The sequence below is a fragment of the Pundamilia nyererei genome, unplaced genomic scaffold (assembly GCF_000239375.1).
Source record: "Pundamilia nyererei isolate P.nyererei 1_Seehausen unplaced genomic scaffold, PunNye1.0 scaffold00034, whole genome shotgun sequence".
Taxonomy (NCBI): domain Eukaryota; kingdom Metazoa; phylum Chordata; class Actinopteri; order Cichliformes; family Cichlidae; genus Pundamilia; species Pundamilia nyererei.
The window spans coordinates 4,565,341-4,585,396 of NW_005187435.1; the positions used below are offsets into that span (position 1 = coordinate 4,565,341).

The 20,056-nt window shown below is 36.5% G+C and overlaps 2 protein-coding genes across 4 annotated transcripts; both read right to left on the reverse strand.

Annotated features, from left to right (window-relative positions):
- Positions 1–2,344: 2,344 nt before the first annotated feature.
- gls2b (glutaminase 2b (liver, mitochondrial)) lies at positions 2,345–14,655 on the reverse strand. 2 transcript variants are annotated; one of them, XM_005729840.1, is made up of 19 exons: positions 14,616–14,655; positions 14,319–14,493; positions 13,871–13,970; positions 13,630–13,751; positions 10,818–10,947; positions 10,514–10,593; positions 9,821–9,984; positions 8,271–8,329; positions 7,760–7,792; positions 7,586–7,644; positions 7,357–7,423; positions 6,672–6,722; positions 6,405–6,581; positions 6,158–6,289; positions 5,698–5,790; positions 5,548–5,609; positions 5,088–5,164; positions 4,127–4,190; positions 2,345–3,919 (listed from the first exon to the last, which is right to left on the reverse strand). In XM_005729840.1, exons 1-19 carry the CDS (start codon positions 14,650–14,652, stop codon positions 3,763–3,765), a joined length of 1,839 nt encoding a protein of 612 aa, XP_005729897.1. In that variant the 5' UTR covers positions 14,653–14,655; the 3' UTR covers positions 2,345–3,762. The 2 variants fall into 2 exon arrangements, with proteins under 2 accessions (XP_005729897.1, XP_013765433.1); XM_013909979.1 differs by lacking the exon at positions 14,616–14,655 and having other exon boundaries at positions 13,871–13,992; positions 14,319–14,384.
- A 994-nt stretch (positions 14,656–15,649) lies between these two features.
- rdh5 (retinol dehydrogenase 5 (11-cis/9-cis)) lies at positions 15,650–19,804 on the reverse strand. Of its 2 annotated transcripts, none has more exons than XM_005729842.1 (6): positions 19,695–19,804; positions 18,395–18,477; positions 17,937–18,259; positions 17,554–17,812; positions 16,563–16,726; positions 15,650–16,188 (listed from the first exon to the last, which is right to left on the reverse strand). In XM_005729842.1, the coding sequence occupies exons 2-6, from the start codon at positions 18,424–18,426 to the stop codon at positions 15,968–15,970; spliced, it is 999 nt and encodes a 332-aa protein (XP_005729899.1). In that variant the 5' UTR covers positions 18,427–18,477; positions 19,695–19,804; the 3' UTR covers positions 15,650–15,967. The 2 variants fall into 2 exon arrangements, with proteins under 2 accessions (XP_005729899.1, XP_005729898.1); XM_005729841.1 differs by having other exon boundaries at positions 18,395–18,480.
- Between the last annotated feature and the right edge of the window lie 252 nt (positions 19,805–20,056).

The window sequence follows — 20,056 nt, forward strand, 5'->3', positions numbered from 1 at the left end:
AGAAATTAATACACAAGTTAATCAACACAGAATTAATGCATAACATTTTTTAACCATTTTCTCAGTTGGTGGAACTAATTCCAAAGGTCAGCGTATCTGTAATATCTCTGCAAGAGGGTTACGTTCCTCATGTTAATGAAAAACAGTTCGCTAATTACACATATTCATCATTTTTTGCACTTGATTAATCACATTCTTGTGATGAAGAATGTTCACCTCTCAATTTAACACACTGTCAGGGGTAAGCTACTGTGAATACAAACTTTGTGTTATGTTCTCATGAGTCATCTCACTGACTGTTGCTACATCTCACTGTTACTGAAGCAGGGCTCAATGACAGGACTCTGAACTGTGCAGTCAAAAGGGGATTTATATACAACACCAGTGAAATATTTACATATACAGAGCGACAGTGTTCTGGGGATTCCAAGAGAGGGTCAGGGAAACACACGTCAAGCACCTCTTCGTAGAGTCCAGAACATGATACACACACCGTCCAATCCAACACCGTGACCCACTCTCATTCTGGTCAGGTCCAGGGCAATCTATACAGGTAGATGGACACAGAGGTCAGAAGAAGCACCAGGGACCACAGGGAAGTACAAACGCGAGCCAGGCTACACTAACAGAAGTAAGTACAACAATCCAGTGAGGAACACTACTCCAACACGGCCTTAAATACTGTCAGGATCCATCAGCAATGATGAGCCGCAGGTGTGTGTGCGCAGGTGTGAGAATCAGAAGAACACAGAAGAACAGACGCCTCCCTGGTGAACATAGTAAGAACAGCATGCCAGGGCAGCCACTGATGAACCATGACAGTACAAACACAGTTGTTGGTAAAGTCTGTTTGACCCACATGTGTGACCCACTCATATGCTACAGAAACGTATATATATATTTATATATATGCTACTGATGCTGAAATATTGATAGATTCACTATGATTTTATTAGAAACCAAAAAGGGAATATAAATCACAACTTGAAGTTACAATAGAAGAAAATTAAGTCAAACACGAATGCTAGTAGGAATCATTCTACTGGAACTATAAGTATTAAAATTAAATTTAATAGCAACTGATCTGATTCAGGTATTTTGCTATTACCACCTTTAATCTCACTGCTGCAAATGCATTCTCTGAAACCTAATCTCCAGAAGGCAATGGCTGAATGGCAGAACAACCTTGTCAACTTGAGAAAATCCTAACATCCTTGTGGGATTCACGCACATCCCTGTGCCAACTCATTAAAGTCAGCTTTTATATTTGTGGCTTCATTAAACCTCCTTCATGCCAAAAAGTTCAAATCATTAAAAAAATGAACACTTGTCGACGACATTAATAAGCAGGTCCAATTTATCTGAGTCACGAACTGTCCAGAGTCCAAAATTTTAATCATTGTGGAAAGCAATACAAATGTGTTTGTCTTTTCCGAAGACACACATTGATACCTCACCAGTTGTCTTCTTAAGGTAGAAAAAAACCACAGGCTTCAACAAGGTAGCAATTGCCAACAATCGATTTTATTGAATGCTTTTGAGAAAATGAAGAGCACCAGTCTACACACAGTAAAGCGTTCAAATCAAGAGCTGCACCTAATCGACTGGGTGGTGTAGATTTTCTTTGTAAATCATTCAAAGTGCTGGATACAGTTGTGACATATTTGCTCACTTTCCAAAATAAAAAAGAGAAATATTGGTCTAAGAGACTAAAATAAATCCATTTAAAGAGCAAGTAAAATGTGTAGAAAATATTGCACTGCATATTTGTTGTGACAGAAAATGTCTGTTTCTGTTTATTTCTTTAGTGGAATGGGTTCAAGATCCTGTCAGGACCACCATAGTCTCTTCAGGCGGCACTAGTCTCTCTGAACGTCAGCTTAATCTTATATAAGCTCTTTATTGCTCAGCAGTGCTCTTTCTCTCCACAAATCTAAGGCACACTGTTCCACCTGATAACAACTGATACTGTAGGTTGACCAGTTTGCAGACAACACGGACACATGTTGGACAGGCACATAGTGCCATCTGATGGATTAAAGAAAAAATGAAGCATTTGTGCTCTGTGGCTACAGTTTATTGTATCATATGCATGAAATTAAAGGTACAATCTGTCAAAAATTATTAACTCTACATTTATAAATAAAGCATTGGTAAGGAGAGGGAAGTCAACCCTGTAATGTCAAGGGTATCATATTTGTTATGAGTTTTTGTGAGTCTTAAAGACTCTTAAAGACTTAAAAGTGTGACTTCTAAGCAAGAAATTGCACAAAAATACTGGATTTAACAAAAATAGTGTAAATTAAAGCTCATATATGCAATATAAGCTCATATATGCACATTTATATTTATTTATTTATTACATTTTTCAGAAGGTTAAATACACAATCCTGTTTCAGAAAATGTGATTTTTTTGGCAATTATTTCATGGTACAGTCTTTATATGGTTAAAATAATGTGGTGCACATTTGTTATATCTCGCTAAATAGTTCTTATTACATTACTTGTTCCATTTGTTTTCATTGAAATATCTTGATTATGCAAAACACACTCCTGCTGCTTTTTCATCATGTATTCAGTTGATTTACTCGGTGCTGCAAAATATTTAATATCAAATTTGTCACACTATGAAGCACTGACTAGCTTAATAAAATCAAAATAAAATCAAGCTATGGGTGGCATACATGGCTTTAATGCCAAACCTTTCACATCATTTAGTTTTTGGAACCTAATTTATTATGAGGCTGGAGATCATAAAGTACCACACTGAGACACTCATTGTCTCTTTTTTTACAGTAAAAAACATGCAGTTTTCCCAAGTCAAGGTATAAACATATACATAATAAATTAACATTAAGTTGGTCACTATGTGTTATAACTGTGATATTATGTCATTGTGTTTATGGTATGGATTTCAAATAATTTAAATACGCTGAGTTTGATAGTTGGTTTGACTGGGAGTAAAAAAGACGAGTGTCACACAACATTCAGACAAGGCAAAGGAGGGAAAATCCTTTATAGAACAAAAACAACAAGCACCTTCCTGTCATCAAAAATCTTTTACACCCTGTCACCTGCTGCTGAAATCCATGTAACTTTGAGTCAGGTGGCATCAATTTCCCTTTGTGTGGCACTGCATTGTACTCGGTTGCACTTTGACAGAGATATCAATCAAGTGAACCTCACACATATATACATTATAGAACAGAAATGCTATACGGACTGTAGTGTTCTAAAAATGCAATTGTTGCGTCTCCTCGAGGGCAGGAGGGGATAACACAACAACTCCGGAAACTCGGTACAGGTGTTATGAAAAAGGTTTAATGGCAGCGCTCTCACAAAATAAATAACCCAGACTCAAACAACAAATGTGGGGGAGAAAGGGACAGTTAGGTTGTGCCAAAAAAAACACCAAAACGACAAAACCAAAACTTAGCTGAGCTATTATCCTAGAAAAGCAAAAACAAGAGGGAAAGACCCTAAACCTCAACTCAAAACAAGCTCAAAATTACATGGGTGGCACCAACCTACTTACCTAGTGTTTCTAACAAAAAGACTCAAAATCACAAAAAGGAAATGCTAAATAAAATATTCACCTGACTGGAATTTGAAGAAAATCTTTCATAAAGCTCCATGACAGTTATATTCTGTTGTTTGTGCGTCACTCATGTTACGTGCTACAAATGGACACCCATATTTCTAAACTTGGAAAATTGCACAAATGCCCTGATGTATTACAATTTCAGAACTTCATTTTAGCTATCACACCATGCCATCAATGGTGTCAAGCTTCTGGGGATGCACAGCTTCACTCTGCTTCTTTTCCTGCTGCCTGCACTCTTGCTGGTAATCTTTGAGCACCTTCACTAGCTCGTCATGCCCAAATTGCATGGCATCATCGACCGGTAGATTCCCCCACCTGCAAGTGATGGAGAGGCAATTCATAAAACTATGGATGACAAAATCCAAGAGTATACAAACTGTGGTATTAACATCGTGTGCTGATAAATAATTGGAAAAGTTTAGTTGATGGAAAAAGGCTCTTTACAATGAAGTAGTATGACAGTACAGGGTTAATCTAATCAACTGATTATAATTAGAATTATATACAAGGTATTTATCTCACCTGTCTTCTACAAATGGATCAACTTTGCAGGTTTCAGTGAGGAATTTTACTACATCCATGTGACCTAAGAATATAATTTTTAAAAAGCAAAAAAAAAAATTGTCACCATTGACAAATTAATCTAGTAGCATCACAGAATTAGAAATGGAGAAGAAAATCTGCTAAAATAAAAACAAACAACAATAAATATGTAATTACTAATTCCTTCTATTGGAATCCAGCTCAGAATGGCATTTAGGAATCTTTGCCTTTTCCCTTTTGGAAGAAAACTGCTGTTACTTCCATGTTAATCCTCGAAACAAATAGTTTGCTTACGAGGCTCTTTTCAAGAAAAATGTTACTGCTGTAGCCGTGGCAGCAGAGTATTAAATCTGTGCTGTGAATAAACTAACATTGCAACAGAAGACAAATAATCTACCATATGGTGCTCTGTAAGGGTTTATGAGCTGGTTCATTAGTGGCTTGTATAATGTGAGCCAGAGGTACTGAACCTCTACTGTTAATCATGAGAATAAACAAAGTGAAAACTTTGCGCTAATTACTGCTGTGAGCATCAAAACAAACGATTTAACAAGTTTAAGTATTTTTGTATCAGTCAGCAATGAAAAGAAATGACAGAGTGAACAGACGCCATTCTTTTAACTGAGAGAAGACGGTGGATAGGTAATAAAGGTTGTTTTTATCTGCTATACCAACCAATCATCATTAAAACTGAAATCTGCAACTTTCTGCATCTGTTATCTTACAATTACACCAAGTTTTCTTAAACATCTATGACAAACTTTTGTGTTGTAGCAAAACTTTAAATGTATGTTGTTTGGATCAAAGTCATGATTAGTTTGATCTCAGATGATGACTTAAGCTAACTGCACTTGTTTTGAAGTCATTAATTTAAAAATAAATAAGTAAATAAAAAAACGACCGAATAAGTGTAAAATTAGCCTGAACTTATGACGCTTACCCTCAGCTGCAGCAACATGAAGCGCTGTTCGAGAATCATAGTCTTTGAGGTCCATGTCCATGGAAGAAAGTGCAAATCTGCAAAACAAATCAGTCAGCTACTTTCAAGTGCTCCATTATTCACAAGGGGTCGCCGCAGCGGGTAGCCCTGCATGTTTGATTTGGCAGATTTTTTCACTAGCTGCCTTTACTGATGCAACCCCAAAGAGATTTGTATCTCCTCCCTGAAACAAATTGTGGATTCCACACTTGTCTTATTAAAAAAGAAAAAGAAAAAGAGAACTCTTATAGGTCTTATACTCTATGCTCTGATTCTGTACTAGGTATAAAAGGTCATTTTGTTCACTACACCTTACTAGTAATAAACATTGTTGAGGTAATTTGATCCAGGGCCTGTTTTAGACATTGTGAGGGAAATGTTTTATAGAGGACAGACAAAATCAGGAGTCTCGATTATCTACCTTCTCAGTGCCGATACATCTCCACTGTAGGCAGCAAACAACAAGTTGAAAACAGACTTGTTCTGCAAAAACATCACAGAGCCATAAACATGGAGGCTTAGAGCACAGCGCATATTACATACAGTACCAAACAAAATACGAGCAACTCACCCTGTCATCTCCATCCTGTCTGCGAGGGTCCTGTTTCTTTACAAAGTGCCTCAAGTTGTCGTAATTGTGAAAATTGAACACTGACACAAGTTCCTAAGAAAACAAAAACAGTATGATTTAATCTTTAGGGGGGGAACAAAAAAATTATTTATTCTGTTTTGTTCTGTCAAAAAAAAATAAATTAAATATTATAAAACAGAATATAACAGCCACAAAATGACTGCAAATTATTTATCAAACTAAACTGGTTATTACTGTAATCATCATCATCTTTAAAAAAAATTAAAGCTTCTACCGTAAGGCCTGAAGTATTGAAGACTTCAGAGCCAATTTAAACACGAGAAAAATATTAGAAAGGCCAGGATGTTCTACTTGCATTAAAAATTCAAATTAAAACATTAACGTGAAAAAACAAAACATAAGTGGTCTAAATATAATAAAACAGAAACTGTTTTCTTGCCTGACAGAAGTGTATTCCTCGGACACTATTTCCAACCCTGTCCAGTGGAGGAGACCAGCACATCACTCCCATCACATTGGGGATCACCAACAGAATTGCACCGGATACTCCTGATTTTGCAGGCAAGCCCACCTGTGAGATGAGAACGAGAGGCTGAATGTGCCATTTGTTCTAGGTAATGAGATTATTGCTATTTTTGTTGTGACACAGTGAAGCGCTTGTTCCATCACATCCTGCTGTTACTCACATGAAAAGCCATCTGGCCGGAGAAGTCATACATGCCACAGGAGTGCATGAGGCTCAGGGTGTTTCGCACAGCCTCAGTACTCAGGACACGCTCGCCTGTAATTGGGCAAATTCCCCCATTGGCCAGAGTGGCAGCCATGATGCTTCCTGACTCACAGGTTACCTCAATGGAGCAAAGCTGAGAGGAATAGTCAGTTTATTATTGAAACTACTGAATCATTTTTCATAAATAAAAGGCTGCAAAAGACTCTTTTTATTGACATTTTACCTGGAAGTAGAAGTCAAGGGCATCGATCATATCTGCTCCCAGAGGAAAACACTGGTGAGTGAAATATTATCATCATGAGTATCTGATTGACCAAATTAAGCAGAATATTTATCTGAAACTTGGCAATTTGGTTTCATGAAAATTAAATAATATAAAAACCTTATTATAAATGTGGAATATGACTGCTGAGTACCTGATCAAAATATACATTTTATAATAGGTTAAAATGGATAAAAATACAGTATTTAGGTTTTAAATGTTAGCTTTTCCTTGTCATGTGTGTCATCTATTGAGTTTCTAACATGACCTCATGCGGACATTGCTTGAGTTGTCCAACATATTAAAAGTAATACAACCATTGCTAAGGAAAAAATCAGTAGTTCTTGGAGGTTTCTGGCTGGCTTCTGATTTGTGTCCTACAGGCCTTATTCACTTGATCCTTCATTGTCACCATGATTGTCACACATCATAAAATGGCAAACAAGTTAATGTCATTTGGTTAGTACTATCAAGTTGAAACTTTTAAATTCATATATGTGAGCTTTAGGAAATGTTTTTTCAACATGTACACAACTGCATGATCTAAACTGGTTAGACTCTATAATATTTCATCTAGAACAAAAAACAAAAATGAATTTTTGAAGTCTGAGATTTTAAACAGAGGTCCAAATGTTCTGAAACTGACCTTCTTCTCTTTCATGTAGTATCCGATGGCAAAATTTCTGTCGCCTGTTTCTTTTTCTGACTGGAACCTGAGACAAAGAAAGAGCAGAAATCAATATAAAAAAAAAACATCAATAATGCAATAGGTAGTGGACTAAACCCATAACACAGTAAGTCTTTTCCCTCATGCTTGTGCCAAACGGAGGCAAATAAATACAAAATACTCCAACTCTATTTTGAAATGCACTCACGTGGCATTGCTGAATCCTACATATTCTTGGCCAGCCATCTTTTTCACAAACTCCATAACCTGGAAAAAAAAACGTCTGTGCTTTTTCAGCATACCTCTGAGCACCAAAATAATAATCCTACATTTTTATATTCATGGTCTAAACAGAGTAGAAAACTGGAGGTACATTACTCACATAGTCAAACTTTTCTGCCTTATTTGAGTGAGGCTGAAAACAAGGAGAGTCGCTTGCTTGTGTAAAAACAAACAGTACTGAGTATAATTGCCACATTCACTCAGCTCCTGCATTCAGAAGCTGGTACTAATTGCACAGTATAAAAACACGAATGTGTTACTGATTGCATGATTTAGTATCCTATTATCAGCAGTAAGAGAAGAGCAGGTAATGATCATAAACCAGGTGGTCCAACTTTAAGGCAAACATTGAATATGCTATAGAACATCACAAATTTTCATGCAGTAAAACATCTGATGCATTAAGTTGTTTTTAAACTTGCTACTGCAAAGTACCATTGCTGCAAGAGTCTTACTCAACAGCAGGGTAAACATAGTTAGTTAGTGCATATTTTAATATTAATTTCTTTATTTAAGAGATTTGAGCTTCAAAAATATATAAAATCTGCAACTAACCTTTTGCTGCCACAGTCTTTCACTAAAAAGAGAGTGATAACTGTTCATATGTCTACCTTGATAAGAGAGCTGATCAAAATGGCTCCAGCATTCACCATGGGATTATGGGGCTTATCTATGAGACGGGACAGTAAGATAAGACACAGGGTTGAAGACAAATTCTTTATGAAATAATGATTTTGTACAAAGGACTGAAATCAATCTCTATAATATGTGAATCAACATAAGAGTTGTGGTCTGAAGTTTATATACACTTGTTATAGTAATTTGGGGATTTTAATGATTTCTTTGCACTGCTGTTTTTCCAGGGTAGAATGATTGTACAGCAAACATCTTCAATTATGTAAAAAAAAAACCAAGAATTGGGTACACAAGATTGCAATTATTGTGGATTTTCTCTAATTCAAACAACATCAAAAATATATATGCAGGTTCAAACATACATGCTGCCCCCACTCTTAACAAATTGCACCTCAACCAGATGCTTTTGGTCACCATCAACATGCTACTGGGAGGACTGGATTTTTGACCACTATTCTTAGCAGAGTTCAATGCTAATGTTCAACCCAATGAGTGTCAAACAAATTCTTTTTATGCTGGCAAAAAGAGACTACAATACCACTTGTAGCTTGTAGCTTACTAACAAAACTAATAGGGTGTGGCGTTGTCAGGTTAAAAGGCACTGTAGAAGCTTCAACAACAGTTATTTAAAAATTTTAATTTGGGCCTGTATGTATACTTTTTAACCTTTTTAGATTAGAGAAATTACAAAGTATATTCAAATTTATATTTATATTAAAATATTTTCATATTTTTCAAAATAAAGCTGTACAATCATTCCACCTCTTCCAAAAGAAGAGGTCAAAGAAATCATTAAAATTCCTGAAATTACCACCAAACATACATGCTCATGATGGGTATATGTAAATTTCTGACCACGAGTGCATATTTTAAAAAAAGGGTCCTGACAAAATTCCTAATGTGCATGAAATATAATCTGAATAACAGAATAATATTTGTACCAAAAAAGTACTGCAAAAACAAATTTACAAAATGTCTTTAAATGTATATTGTGTTACCAATTTTTTTTTTTTTGAAAAGGGCAACCAATAAATATTTGTTCTTTTTTTTTTTTAACTGAAAAACAATTACAAACACTACCTTGTTACCAAAATAGCAACTAATCAGTTTATTACATTTCATTAATTATTACTGGTGTAAAATTTGACTCGGTGGAACGGAAATGGCCTGAATTTCACAGTATTTCTCAGAGAAGGAAACCAGTGTCAGTGACAGTTGTGAAGGACCTAAATTCTGTGTCAGAGTAACACAGCTAGATTTCTTCCTTGATATTAAGCAGAAGAATAAAGAAACATTATGATAAAATTATTATGAGAATATAAATTCGGGTTTCATCTGGACGAAGACATTGTTCATCCAGTCAGTTTAGCACTTATGCAGGAGTAAAAGGAAACTAAGATACATGTTATGTGCTGTGCTAGATGCCTCATAACTAGATTTCTTTGAACTTCAGGTGTCATTTCCGCACACTGATTGCATTGATAGATTTTTATAATCCAATAGGAGGTAATGAGGCTTTACATACCTTCATCATCAAGTGAAAGCACATTGAACTTGAGTCCACTGGGCTCCATGCCAACATAGCGGTGAACCTTCTCAGTTTCTGACTCATGTACGGCAATGGCATACTGCAGGGGCTTCACGCAGGACTGCAGGCAAAACGGCTGTTTGGTGTGGCCTACTGAGTGCCTGCAAAAAGAAAACCGAATAGACCTTTAGAGCCTACACAATCTTGAAAATAAAGTGATAGTCATACTCAATGTGCAGTATCACTTTAAAAAAAAAGTATGAACTATGTTTAAGTAGAGACTGAGAGAATGCTCATATATATTTGATCCACCTTCTGAAATCTGTAGCAAATGCACTGTGTATGAAGATTATAAGACTGGAACTAAAAATTATATTTTGACTACAGAAATGTGTATCAGTAAGTCTGTGACTCAAAAATGGAGAAAAATAAAATAAAAGCACAGCAAAATAGGCTGATGTTCTGCAAATTTTTTTCATATCAAATTGTCTTACAAAGAATATGTCAAATCAAATAAATCTAGTAACACACTAGCCAAGAAGAATCTTTGTTTCCAGCTGTCATTCAGTGATAGCTGGGAAATCACAATCTAATGAGGAATCTCATAATATATGAATGAAATAGCTCTATGGATCTCTACAAATCTCATAAAAGACTCTCATTTAGATTATTCAAATGTTTAGTTCCTACCTCTGTCCGTCAACTGTACACAAAGACACACCCCATAGCTCTGGGCTGAATTTAGCCAGCTGGGGAATGTAGTCTGCAACCTGCAGTCACAATGACAAACACAGTTAAAGTTAAGACAGAAGTAATGCTCATTCAGAAGTAATTGTTAGAACTAATGTTAATGTAGTAGAAGAGATTCCTTATTTACTCATCAAGTATTATGTTTAATGTGTGCAGATGTTGGGGCAGCAGGATGAATTAAGAGAAAGCTTTATGCAGCAAATAAACCATCATAGCATGGAAAACTACATTTGGAAAAGTTTACCTTCCCATCACTTTGCTTCTGCACGTTTTTGTAGATTTCATTTATTTTCTGTACAAACAGGTCAAACTCAGGGATGATAAACTTCTTCCTGAAGGCCTGGATTAGCAGAACAATGTTTCCTCCTACACATCTAAGACAAAAACAGCATAATGCAGAATTACTCAAGAGCTCTAAATAAAAAGAAAATACTTTCATTGTGTGTGTGTGTGTGTGTGTGTGTGTGTGTGTGTGTGTTGTTTGTGTACCTGTTTAGACATCTTTGTGGGGACCAAAGAATGGAAGTTTACTATACTTGTGGGGACCAAAATCCCGGTCCCCACAAGTTTGAAGGCATTTCCGATTCATAATGTGGTTTTAGTGAAAGAGATACAATTGGTTTATGGTTAGGTATTAAGAGAGTTTAGGTTAGGGTTAGGCAATTATTTTTGATGGCTAGTGTTAGGGTAAGGGGCTAGGGAAAGAAATGTCCCCTCAAGGATATGAGTACACACATGAGTGTGTGTGTGTGTGTGTGTGTGTGTGTGTGTGTGTGTGTGTGTGTGGGTGTGCATGTGTGTGCGTAGCCTCTAGAGTAAGTGGAAGCCAGCAGCTGTCAGTTTTCATTAAGTGTGAGAAGCTGTTCCTTTGATCAAAACGACAGTAAATAAAACTGACATGTCCTGACACCGACTTTGACACCTCCATGTTTGGGATGGATCTTGATGAAATGCATGTATTTAATTATGACATTACAATGTGTGTGAATTTATTACTGTATGAAAAATCTAACATTCTTAAGCTATACCTGTACGTATTTGCATTACATTAAACAGTGTATCCGTTTTTCAATTTATTATTTATAAAGAAAAAAAATCTGTATGCGCACAATTTGTGACACCAGAAGCCATAGCCTTAAAAATTGCATAAAATGTTGTCCATTTAGTTCCGACTTCTTCCACATTCTATAGTTCCGCCTTATCATTCTTAAACCTGTCTGAATGACTGAACATAAAGTACGTGGAAGACAAAAGAAGAGAGAAACAATTATGCATAACATCACATACAACAAATCCTGTACTAAAATGGATTGTTAGTGGAAGGTCAGGCTAAAAATAGTTTGGTCTCATGCCTGCACCTGCTTCCTCATGCATGGAAAACAAAACACCATGGACTGTCACAGCTAAGATAGCCCTCTCTGAGGGATAGTGTAACGAAGATTAAGTCCCACAAAAAAACAACAATAATTGTGGGAGAAATGTAAAGTTAAATTTCCTGTCAGCTGCCGCATTAGATCCATTTTTCTTGGCCACTGTTGCCCTTTAGAGTTTGCTAAAAGTTATTCTGTGTGCCATTTTCTTAACTTGATTTCTGACTTGCTAAGCTGACACACAAATGACAAATCATGGGCTTATCCACAGACTGCATTGGTTTCACAGAGTGGCATAAGAAATAATATTAATAATAAAAAACAAAACACAATGAAATAACCAAAACAACAAAAAAAACTAAAAAAAAAGGGAGCAAAACTATATCTCCAGCAGCCGCAGGACTAACAGTTAAATGTCAGCACTTACAGGCAGTTCAGCGCGAGGGTCGACGTACTGAGTGTAAATAACCCTAATGCAATGAAACTTAGCCTCATTTGATTTGTAGTGATCAAAGACATAAAGCGTTTACCAGCAATGTAAACCATTTTTCCAAATTGAATCACACTCTGTAGACAGAGGCAGCTGTGGCTCAGGCTCGCTGTCCAATAACCACAGGGTTACTGATCTGATCTCTGTGTCCTAATTGTAAAATGCTTTGTTTATTAAGTTAAAAAGTGCACACATTTCCAGCTAGACCATGGGTATAAAACTTAAGGCCCAGGGGCCAGAATCGGCATAATGGACAGCTTTGGAAAACGTGAAGGGGTTATAAATGTTTGTATTTTTAACTGTATTTTAATAGGTTTTGCAGCCTTTTATGCTTTTAAAGACCTCCCCCGTCACAATTTATATTACACCACAGTAATTAAAAAATATATGAATATTTAAATAAGAGAAAAGTTCCTGTTTTTTAATACTGACTTTACAGTGAATCCACAAGAAAAGAGCATTCTCTGTGAATTAAGAGAAACTTTCCGTTTTGTTATTGCAGGACAGTCTGAGCAATTAGCTACCAGAAATTCTTGTTTCCTGTCTTGTGAAAGATTTCTTTCAATTATTTCATCTACTACACCACCATTACTATGTCATATGGAAAATCTAGGACTTACTGTGTAATTCCACTTTTTTCTGATATTATTCTCAGAGATTAAATGTGTAGTAAAACTTTTTTTTACATCGTTAGAAAAGAGAATTTCAATGGTTAGGCCTACTTAAAATCAAAGTGATATAAAATAATTATCTAGACTTTCCTCTATCTTCTACTGATTGGGCTTCAGTAGAAGATAGAGGTTGTCTTTTAAACAGTTTGCATTTGTAAAATTTACAAGATATGGGGGTTATCATGGTCTACTACAGTGGAGTTGACTGTTCTCTTGTCAGTAGGAAAGGCACAGGCTTTCTAATCACAGTATATAGTTATATTCATAACGCCCTGGCAGTAAACCTGTATATACAAGACCATAGCCCCCAAATTGCTCCAGAACCAAATTGCAGGAAAATACAAAAGAAATTCTTTAATTAAATTAAGTTTTGGTCAGACTGGATTCTTTTTAGTTTAATTAAAGAATGATTAACTGACTCATTTCCCAATCATTCTGAACTGCCTGTGTGCTTTGGAGGTGCTATTGACATAAATTTTCTTAGCCTTGAGAAACCGCTTGACTTGGTTGCCTGGTGGTTGTCACCTGTGGAAAAGGTCTTTGTCCATCATCACCTCGCCAACAGATTCCTTCACGGCCTCTCGGAGCTTCTCCATGCAGTCTTTAAGGCGAGGATCGGATGGGTGAAGGCCATTTTTTTTCAGTGCCTGCAAATAAGAAGTTGTCAGCATTAATGTCATTGCACACAGTATGTACAATAAATAGGATAGTATATATTCAGTAGCAACAGTGCATATAAAGTAATGTACAGATGATGTCTGCTTACTGCTGTAAAGTATGAGATGGGCACTTGCTCTTTTCCCTCTGTGATGGTGTAGAAAAGCATGTTTTCCACTCCGGAACCAGATGGCTTTGAATGCATATTCCTGGTGAAGTGAAGAGCACACTCTTGAAAAGAGGAAAACAATCAAAAGAAGTGTTGGATTCCCTTAAAAAAAACACAACAACAACAACAAATAAAAGACAAGATTGCTTTTATAGCCTACACATGCTGCACACACAGACATAACCACCTATATGGAGGTCCATATGGTGACTGTTCTCTTCCTCCTATAGTTTCTCTGTGCCCATAACACAGAAAACAACTGCTTATGCACAAATAATTATATACCAGCATATGGCAGATAATAGTTAGTGTGGAGGCGTTCTGTTTAAACGAATTCACACCAGTAAGAAGGTGCTGATTCTCACCAGTTTAGCACACACATACTTACATTTTCAGATGCAAACGATCGCGTAGTGCAGGGGATCGTCTCTGAAACTGAGTTATTGATTTCGTGCCCAAACAGCATGCTGGTTGCACGATGAAAACCTTCTTCGCCACATCTGTACTTTTGACCATCAGTTGAGCAGAGTTTGACAGGCGCAGCGCGTTCAGGAAATGCATGGCTGCGACAAATGGCACAAATAAAGCCTTCGCGATAGTTCGTTCAGGATGAAATCAACACAGATAACCTTGCTGTTATTTTCTGAGCTGGACGCCAGCTGATCGTGCGAGGTCGTTGACTTACCAGCTTTAGGCTGAAGTTGAAGTTTTGTTACCTTCATGTGTCATCGGAAAGGTGGGACTGTTTTTTTACAAGCCCTTTACAAGTACAGTTCATTTACTTGGAAAAAAACATTTAACTTAAAATATATAGAGATCTCGACTACTTAAACAGCACAACAAGAAACAGGTTTATATTATTAAAACAGCCTAGAATGTGTCACAACCCACAACTCCACAAATACTCGTTTGAAGCGTGGTTAAAGTTTTACAAGGAGCATTTGAAAGCAGCAGAGTCTGCACAGGAGCCGGTCAGAAGCTAGAAATAAATTTCCCAATCTGAAACTCCAAAGCTGTTGGAGTATTATTAAAACGCGCATAAGAAAGAAATATTAATATTTTACGCATTACTTAACTGCTTTTGCAACATTATGGGGAAAAAAATCTAATGTTTATAGTACGGCAATTTTAAGCACTTCAGTTCTGAAACTTTCATGCGATGTTTTAGCACCACCTGGTGGATTTTCCAGTCAGTAGGTTTGAATGTAATGTGGTGTACATTTATAGTTGGCTAGCAATGTGCCAGAATAGTGAACCCAGTTCTGGCGAAACATATTTTTTTTCTTGTTTCTTCTAGTGGTTCAGATGACTCACTCTATCTGCTTCTTTGCATTAAAAAACATAAAACAGTAATAATGTCCCTCCATCATGGTAATTAATTCCATCTGTCAGTTGAAAATGTCCCGAAGCTACTGAACTGCATTTAGAAAGTATACAAAATAGTATAACATAATGTTTAAAGATCCAACAATAATACAGTCATACACAACTTAAAAACATGACAATCACACACATACAGTGCATGAGTCTTCATATATGCATATTTCTTCTCATTTAACTGCCGTGTTCATGTTGCCCATAACTGTAGCTCAGCCTGTAGACATTGTTTCAGAGCAAAGCTTTATTTATTTTCTTTCTGTATGCAGCCCGTTCTCACTCTCGTTTCAGCAGCATCCTTGCATTCTGACAAACACAGTTTCTTAATATTAAAATGTTCTTTATTTAGGCTTCCATGGTGAACAACATCCATAACAAGCACATTAAATAATAGCGTTAAAACACCCAACAAACAGAATAATATGCATACAGTAAACTGTATGAGTATTTTTGTGTTGTCTAGAAGTGTCAAAGAGACATTACAGAGGAAAAAAACTTTTCTATGGTATACACTTATAAATATAATAACAGTAATTTCTAAAGTTGTCGTATTATCATCGCATGGCCAACTCTGATAAGGAAAATAGATCAAGAAAAAAAAACTTTTTTAATGTCAGCCTCCTTATTGCGTCAAAATGACATAAAGTAGGTCATCCCAAATCAGACGCTCTTTGAAGGACGTGGAAGCACGAGCTTCAGTGCAATATCAACTACAAAGGAAGGCATGTAAGAGAGGGGGATCCAGACAAGCTTGGCATCCCAGCCAGCACTGTATCTGGTGCGAGGGTAGGCAGCAGAGAGAGCGTGCTCCATGCAGTTGGTCACTTTAGTGAGGTCAGAGTCGCAGACGGCATTCATGATCAAACGCTGTATATTGACATCTTAAAAAGAGAATTATGTATCGTGACCAGATAGTAATTTGTGATTTTTTTAAGCCACAGTAAACTTGCAGTTTCCAAGAATCCTTCATTCTTATCTGATGTTCAATGATTTATTTTTATACTTCATTTTTTTAAAAGCACGCAAACATATTTTTGGATTAACATGTTATGTATGAATCTTGGAAGTCAGTTCTCAATAGGTGACTTTTTATATCTAAAATTAACAGTTACATTTCATTCCTAGTGTATCAAAGCAAAAAACAAACAAACAAACAAACAAAAACGAGTAAAAAAAAATCAGTAAGAATGTGACACAATTGACCTATTCTGCATCAATAAAATGCTTCAGATGATCCACGGCCCATTGTACTTACATTTATCAAGGTATTTGTCTCCATAGCTGGCCTTTACTTCAGGGCTGAGTTGGTTCCACAGGCGATGGAGCTCCCTCTCAATGGGTTCGAGGCTCGTTACTGCAGTCTTGAAAAACCCGGGCTCAACGATACATACCTTAATTCCAAAGTAGTGGATGTCTCTCCTGGAAACACAGATATGCTCTGTGTGTTGCTTTTTCATAGCAATAACAAAACCTCATCTAATTTTGAGCACCACTTTCTAACAGGTCACCATTCACACATGTCCTGCTTTATATCTGCTTTACAGTTTATTTGTGAGATATTAATAAAAATATTTGGATTGGTAGAAAGGCCAATCAAATGGCCAAATGGATTGGCCATCTGCATTTAAGCCAAAAAACGAGTCTAAAAATCTCTACTTGTCATTAGTATTCCCTTACAGTGCGGGCTTTCTTGATTTTCTGAGAGTGCAAATGAGTTCTTATCAATTGTTTATAACTGATACATTGTATTCTATTACTATCAAATACTGTTGAATGACCTACTGAACATTAGTAAAGTCTTGAGTTTCCACTTACCAACTAATATTCAGGTTTATAGATTTAGATGGTTTCAGTGCTAGCTCTATAACACAGGCTGCAAGCTTTTCATTGTCATTAATGAAAACATACTCAACTACCTGGCAAAAAAAGAGAGTTAATGTAGCTATGTGAGTCAGTGAGGGCAACAAACATTTCCCCCCGTTTGGCCTCAGAACCAAAAATCTTCTCTGAGGCACGCTGTGGCCAAATTAGGTCTATTTGTACAATTGGTTAGATGGTGTGTATTTTTAGTGCACTCTGTAATTTACTGATGGTCTTTTTTATCACTGAAAATGTAATAAAACTGTATCACCCATGCTAACTTTCTAATTATGATACACTGTCTGTCTTTCTAAATAAGAAGAAAGTACCAACTGGGTCCTTAAGCTAATATATATGGTTGCAGCAGCCCTTTAAATGAGTCTTACCTGAGGCAGTCAGAGAAAGATTCTACTGCAAACTTGGAAATGCAGTATCCACCACCATTTGCTGCCACTCTACCAAGCACTGATGCTACATTTACAATACGACCACGAGCCTGTTTGATGAGGGGCAGGAAGGTCATTGTCATGGCAATCACTCCATTCATGTTTACTTTCAGTGTGCTGTGGAAATCCTCCACTTTCATCCACTCGGATGGACCCATGGGTAATGAACGTCCAGCATTGTTCACAAGACCCCAAAGTCCTACAAAGCAAATAAAAAGACAAAACAAGGAAAACATGATGTTGTGTTTTGTTTACAGGCTTGCCTTGTGTGATCTAATAATGTCCTACAATCATATATGTAACTGTAGGAAATCATCTCTCACCCTTATCGCCAACCTCTTGCTTGGTCCACTCCATTGCTTTTTCAATGCTATCCTGACTGGTCACATCCAGCAGGACAGTCTTCAGATAAGGCCCTGCCACTCTTTTCAGATCATCAGCTCCCTTTTCTGTGAGACAGCCAGCTAGTACACGGAAACCTTTACGATCCAGTTTCTTGCACAGCAGGTTTCCAAACCCCGTGTCACAGCCAGTAACAAAGACATACTTATTTTTGAAATCCTCAATCTCCAAGCTGTCTCTGTAGAGCCACCCGACAATCCACAACACAATGAAGGTAGCAGAGATGTATAACCAAGCATTTTCCCTAAAAGAGATCAAATAATATGTAATAAGAATGTTAAGTATTTGACTGTCACATCTGCATCTGTGAGTATGGTACGGTATGACTACAGGTAGCAAAGAAATCAAGAAGTCAAAGTTTAGTTTTGGTATTTCTTACCCTAAAAGGTCATACACAAACTGTGTATCCATGATGCCTTCAGGACTAGAAGTAGTTTTTCAGTCACTGTGAGAACTTGATGCCTGCTGAAATAACATGTTAGTATGTACTGACATGGGAAGCTCTCAAATACAGTTTTCAGAGAAGAGAATGTAAATCAGAAATACATTGATACGTTTCAGGAATGTTGCAAAACCGATTTTGTCTCAATTCCACAATAATTAGGTTTTTATTGAAGCTTTATATTGTTTTATTTCATCTTTTTGACAGCTATTTGACACAATGAATTTGTTCAGTGAGAGCCATAATTGAAGGGTGCCCCTAATGCAAAACTGCTTTGGCTGCTCTGGGCATGTGATAAATCTTTGGATAATACTCTTAAGGAAGAAAGAAAAGGCATTTGTGATGGAGTAAAACCCAGTGAGTGGGGGGGACGAAGACATGTTTTTGATGCATAATTTTAATACCCGTAACGGATCTGCTTGGGATTGCTGAAAACTAATTAGTCTGCAGGCTTATTATTGTAACAAAAAAACTTCTGTGGCTTAAGGTATCCAAAATATTTATTGTGTGGAAAAACTAATACTTGTTAAAATCTTGTTACATTTGGGATAAATTAAGTTAGCAAGTAGAGTTATAATTACATTTTCTGAACCAGAACACTCTCTCAGAAAGAGAGAGATGTCAGTGCAAGGTTTATGCTACAGCTGCCCTAAATTAACAATATTGGTAATTACCAAATTGATTTCTTATGTTTCTGTAATCGTTAATCCACCAGTGTGTACAAGCTCTTTCACCGTAATGATATTTTTAATGCTAGAATATAATTATTTTGGTTAACCACAAATGTTCAAATTTGCTATTTTACAAAAAAAGCAGAAAAAAATAATAAACCACATTATTATTTTTGATGCCAAATTACAGTAATTTTCCAACTGAATGCTAAATACTTGATTAATTTTGTGACTTCTCAGGGACTTCTCTAGTGTTCCATTTCAAATTTGGATACAAAACCATGAAATCAGTTTGCTATTAGCCTAATAGCCAATGACAACATACTTTTTTTGTTTTTAACTGGTTTTTGACAGATTTCTAAAATATGTTTTCTTGTTTTTTATGACATGTGGTTTACTAAATTTGCTAATAACTGTTTAAATCTCAATCAGTGTAAATTTATAATCAGATAAAACTCAAAAGTCCATTTCTGCATATCTTGAGTTTTTAATATTCACTTTTAAACTAATTACTTTCTTTGATTAAACTGAAGTGGTGAGTAAAACACAAAACTGTGTTGCCCTACCTTTTTATCTTTTGGGAAGTGATGGCGCTCCACACGTTGTCGCTCCTCTTCCTGTTCCCTTTCTGGTTATTCTCCAGTCTTAGTTCAGCTGGTTGGACAGAAGCTTTATCCCTGTTGTTTATCCCTTTAGACTAGCCCGCTATTGGTAATCCAGCAACGCGTAACCATTTGGTTGGTGTGTTTAAAAAAAAGGTGGTGGGAACGAAACAAACAAAAACCCTTTTCTGTGACGTGCACTTGGATTTCAAGATCTTCTTAAAGACATTTTAACATGTTACGTCAGGTCCTTTCAAATGGTGCACCACAAAGTGTATACAGTATATATTTTCAAAGCCTGAAGGTTCCTAGTTTACAGCGGCATG

Bases quoted from the DNA above. Each gene is read 5' to 3' on its own strand.
- gls2b (XM_005729840.1), bottom strand. From the start codon at position 14,652: ATGAAGGTAACAAAACTTCAACTTCAGCCTAAAGCTG. The intron at 7,793-8,270 runs GTAGACATATGA...CCTTGTTTTCAG, and splicing joins TGATCAGCTCTCTTATCAAG to CCTCACTCAAATAAGGCAGA. The intron at 7,424-7,585 runs GTGAGTGCATTT...TCTTTGTCTCAG, and splicing joins GTAGGATTCAGCAATGCCAC to GTTCCAGTCAGAAAAAGAAA.
- rdh5 (XM_005729842.1), bottom strand. From the start codon at position 18,426: ATGGATACACAGTTTGTGTATGACCTTTTAGG. The intron at 18,260-18,394 runs GTAAGAAATACC...GATCTCTTTTAG, and splicing joins TTTGTGTATGACCTTTTAGG to GGAAAATGCTTGGTTATACA. The intron at 16,727-17,553 runs GTAAGACTCATT...CTGTGTTTCCAG, and splicing joins TCTTTCTCTGACTGCCTCAG to GAGAGACATCCACTACTTTG.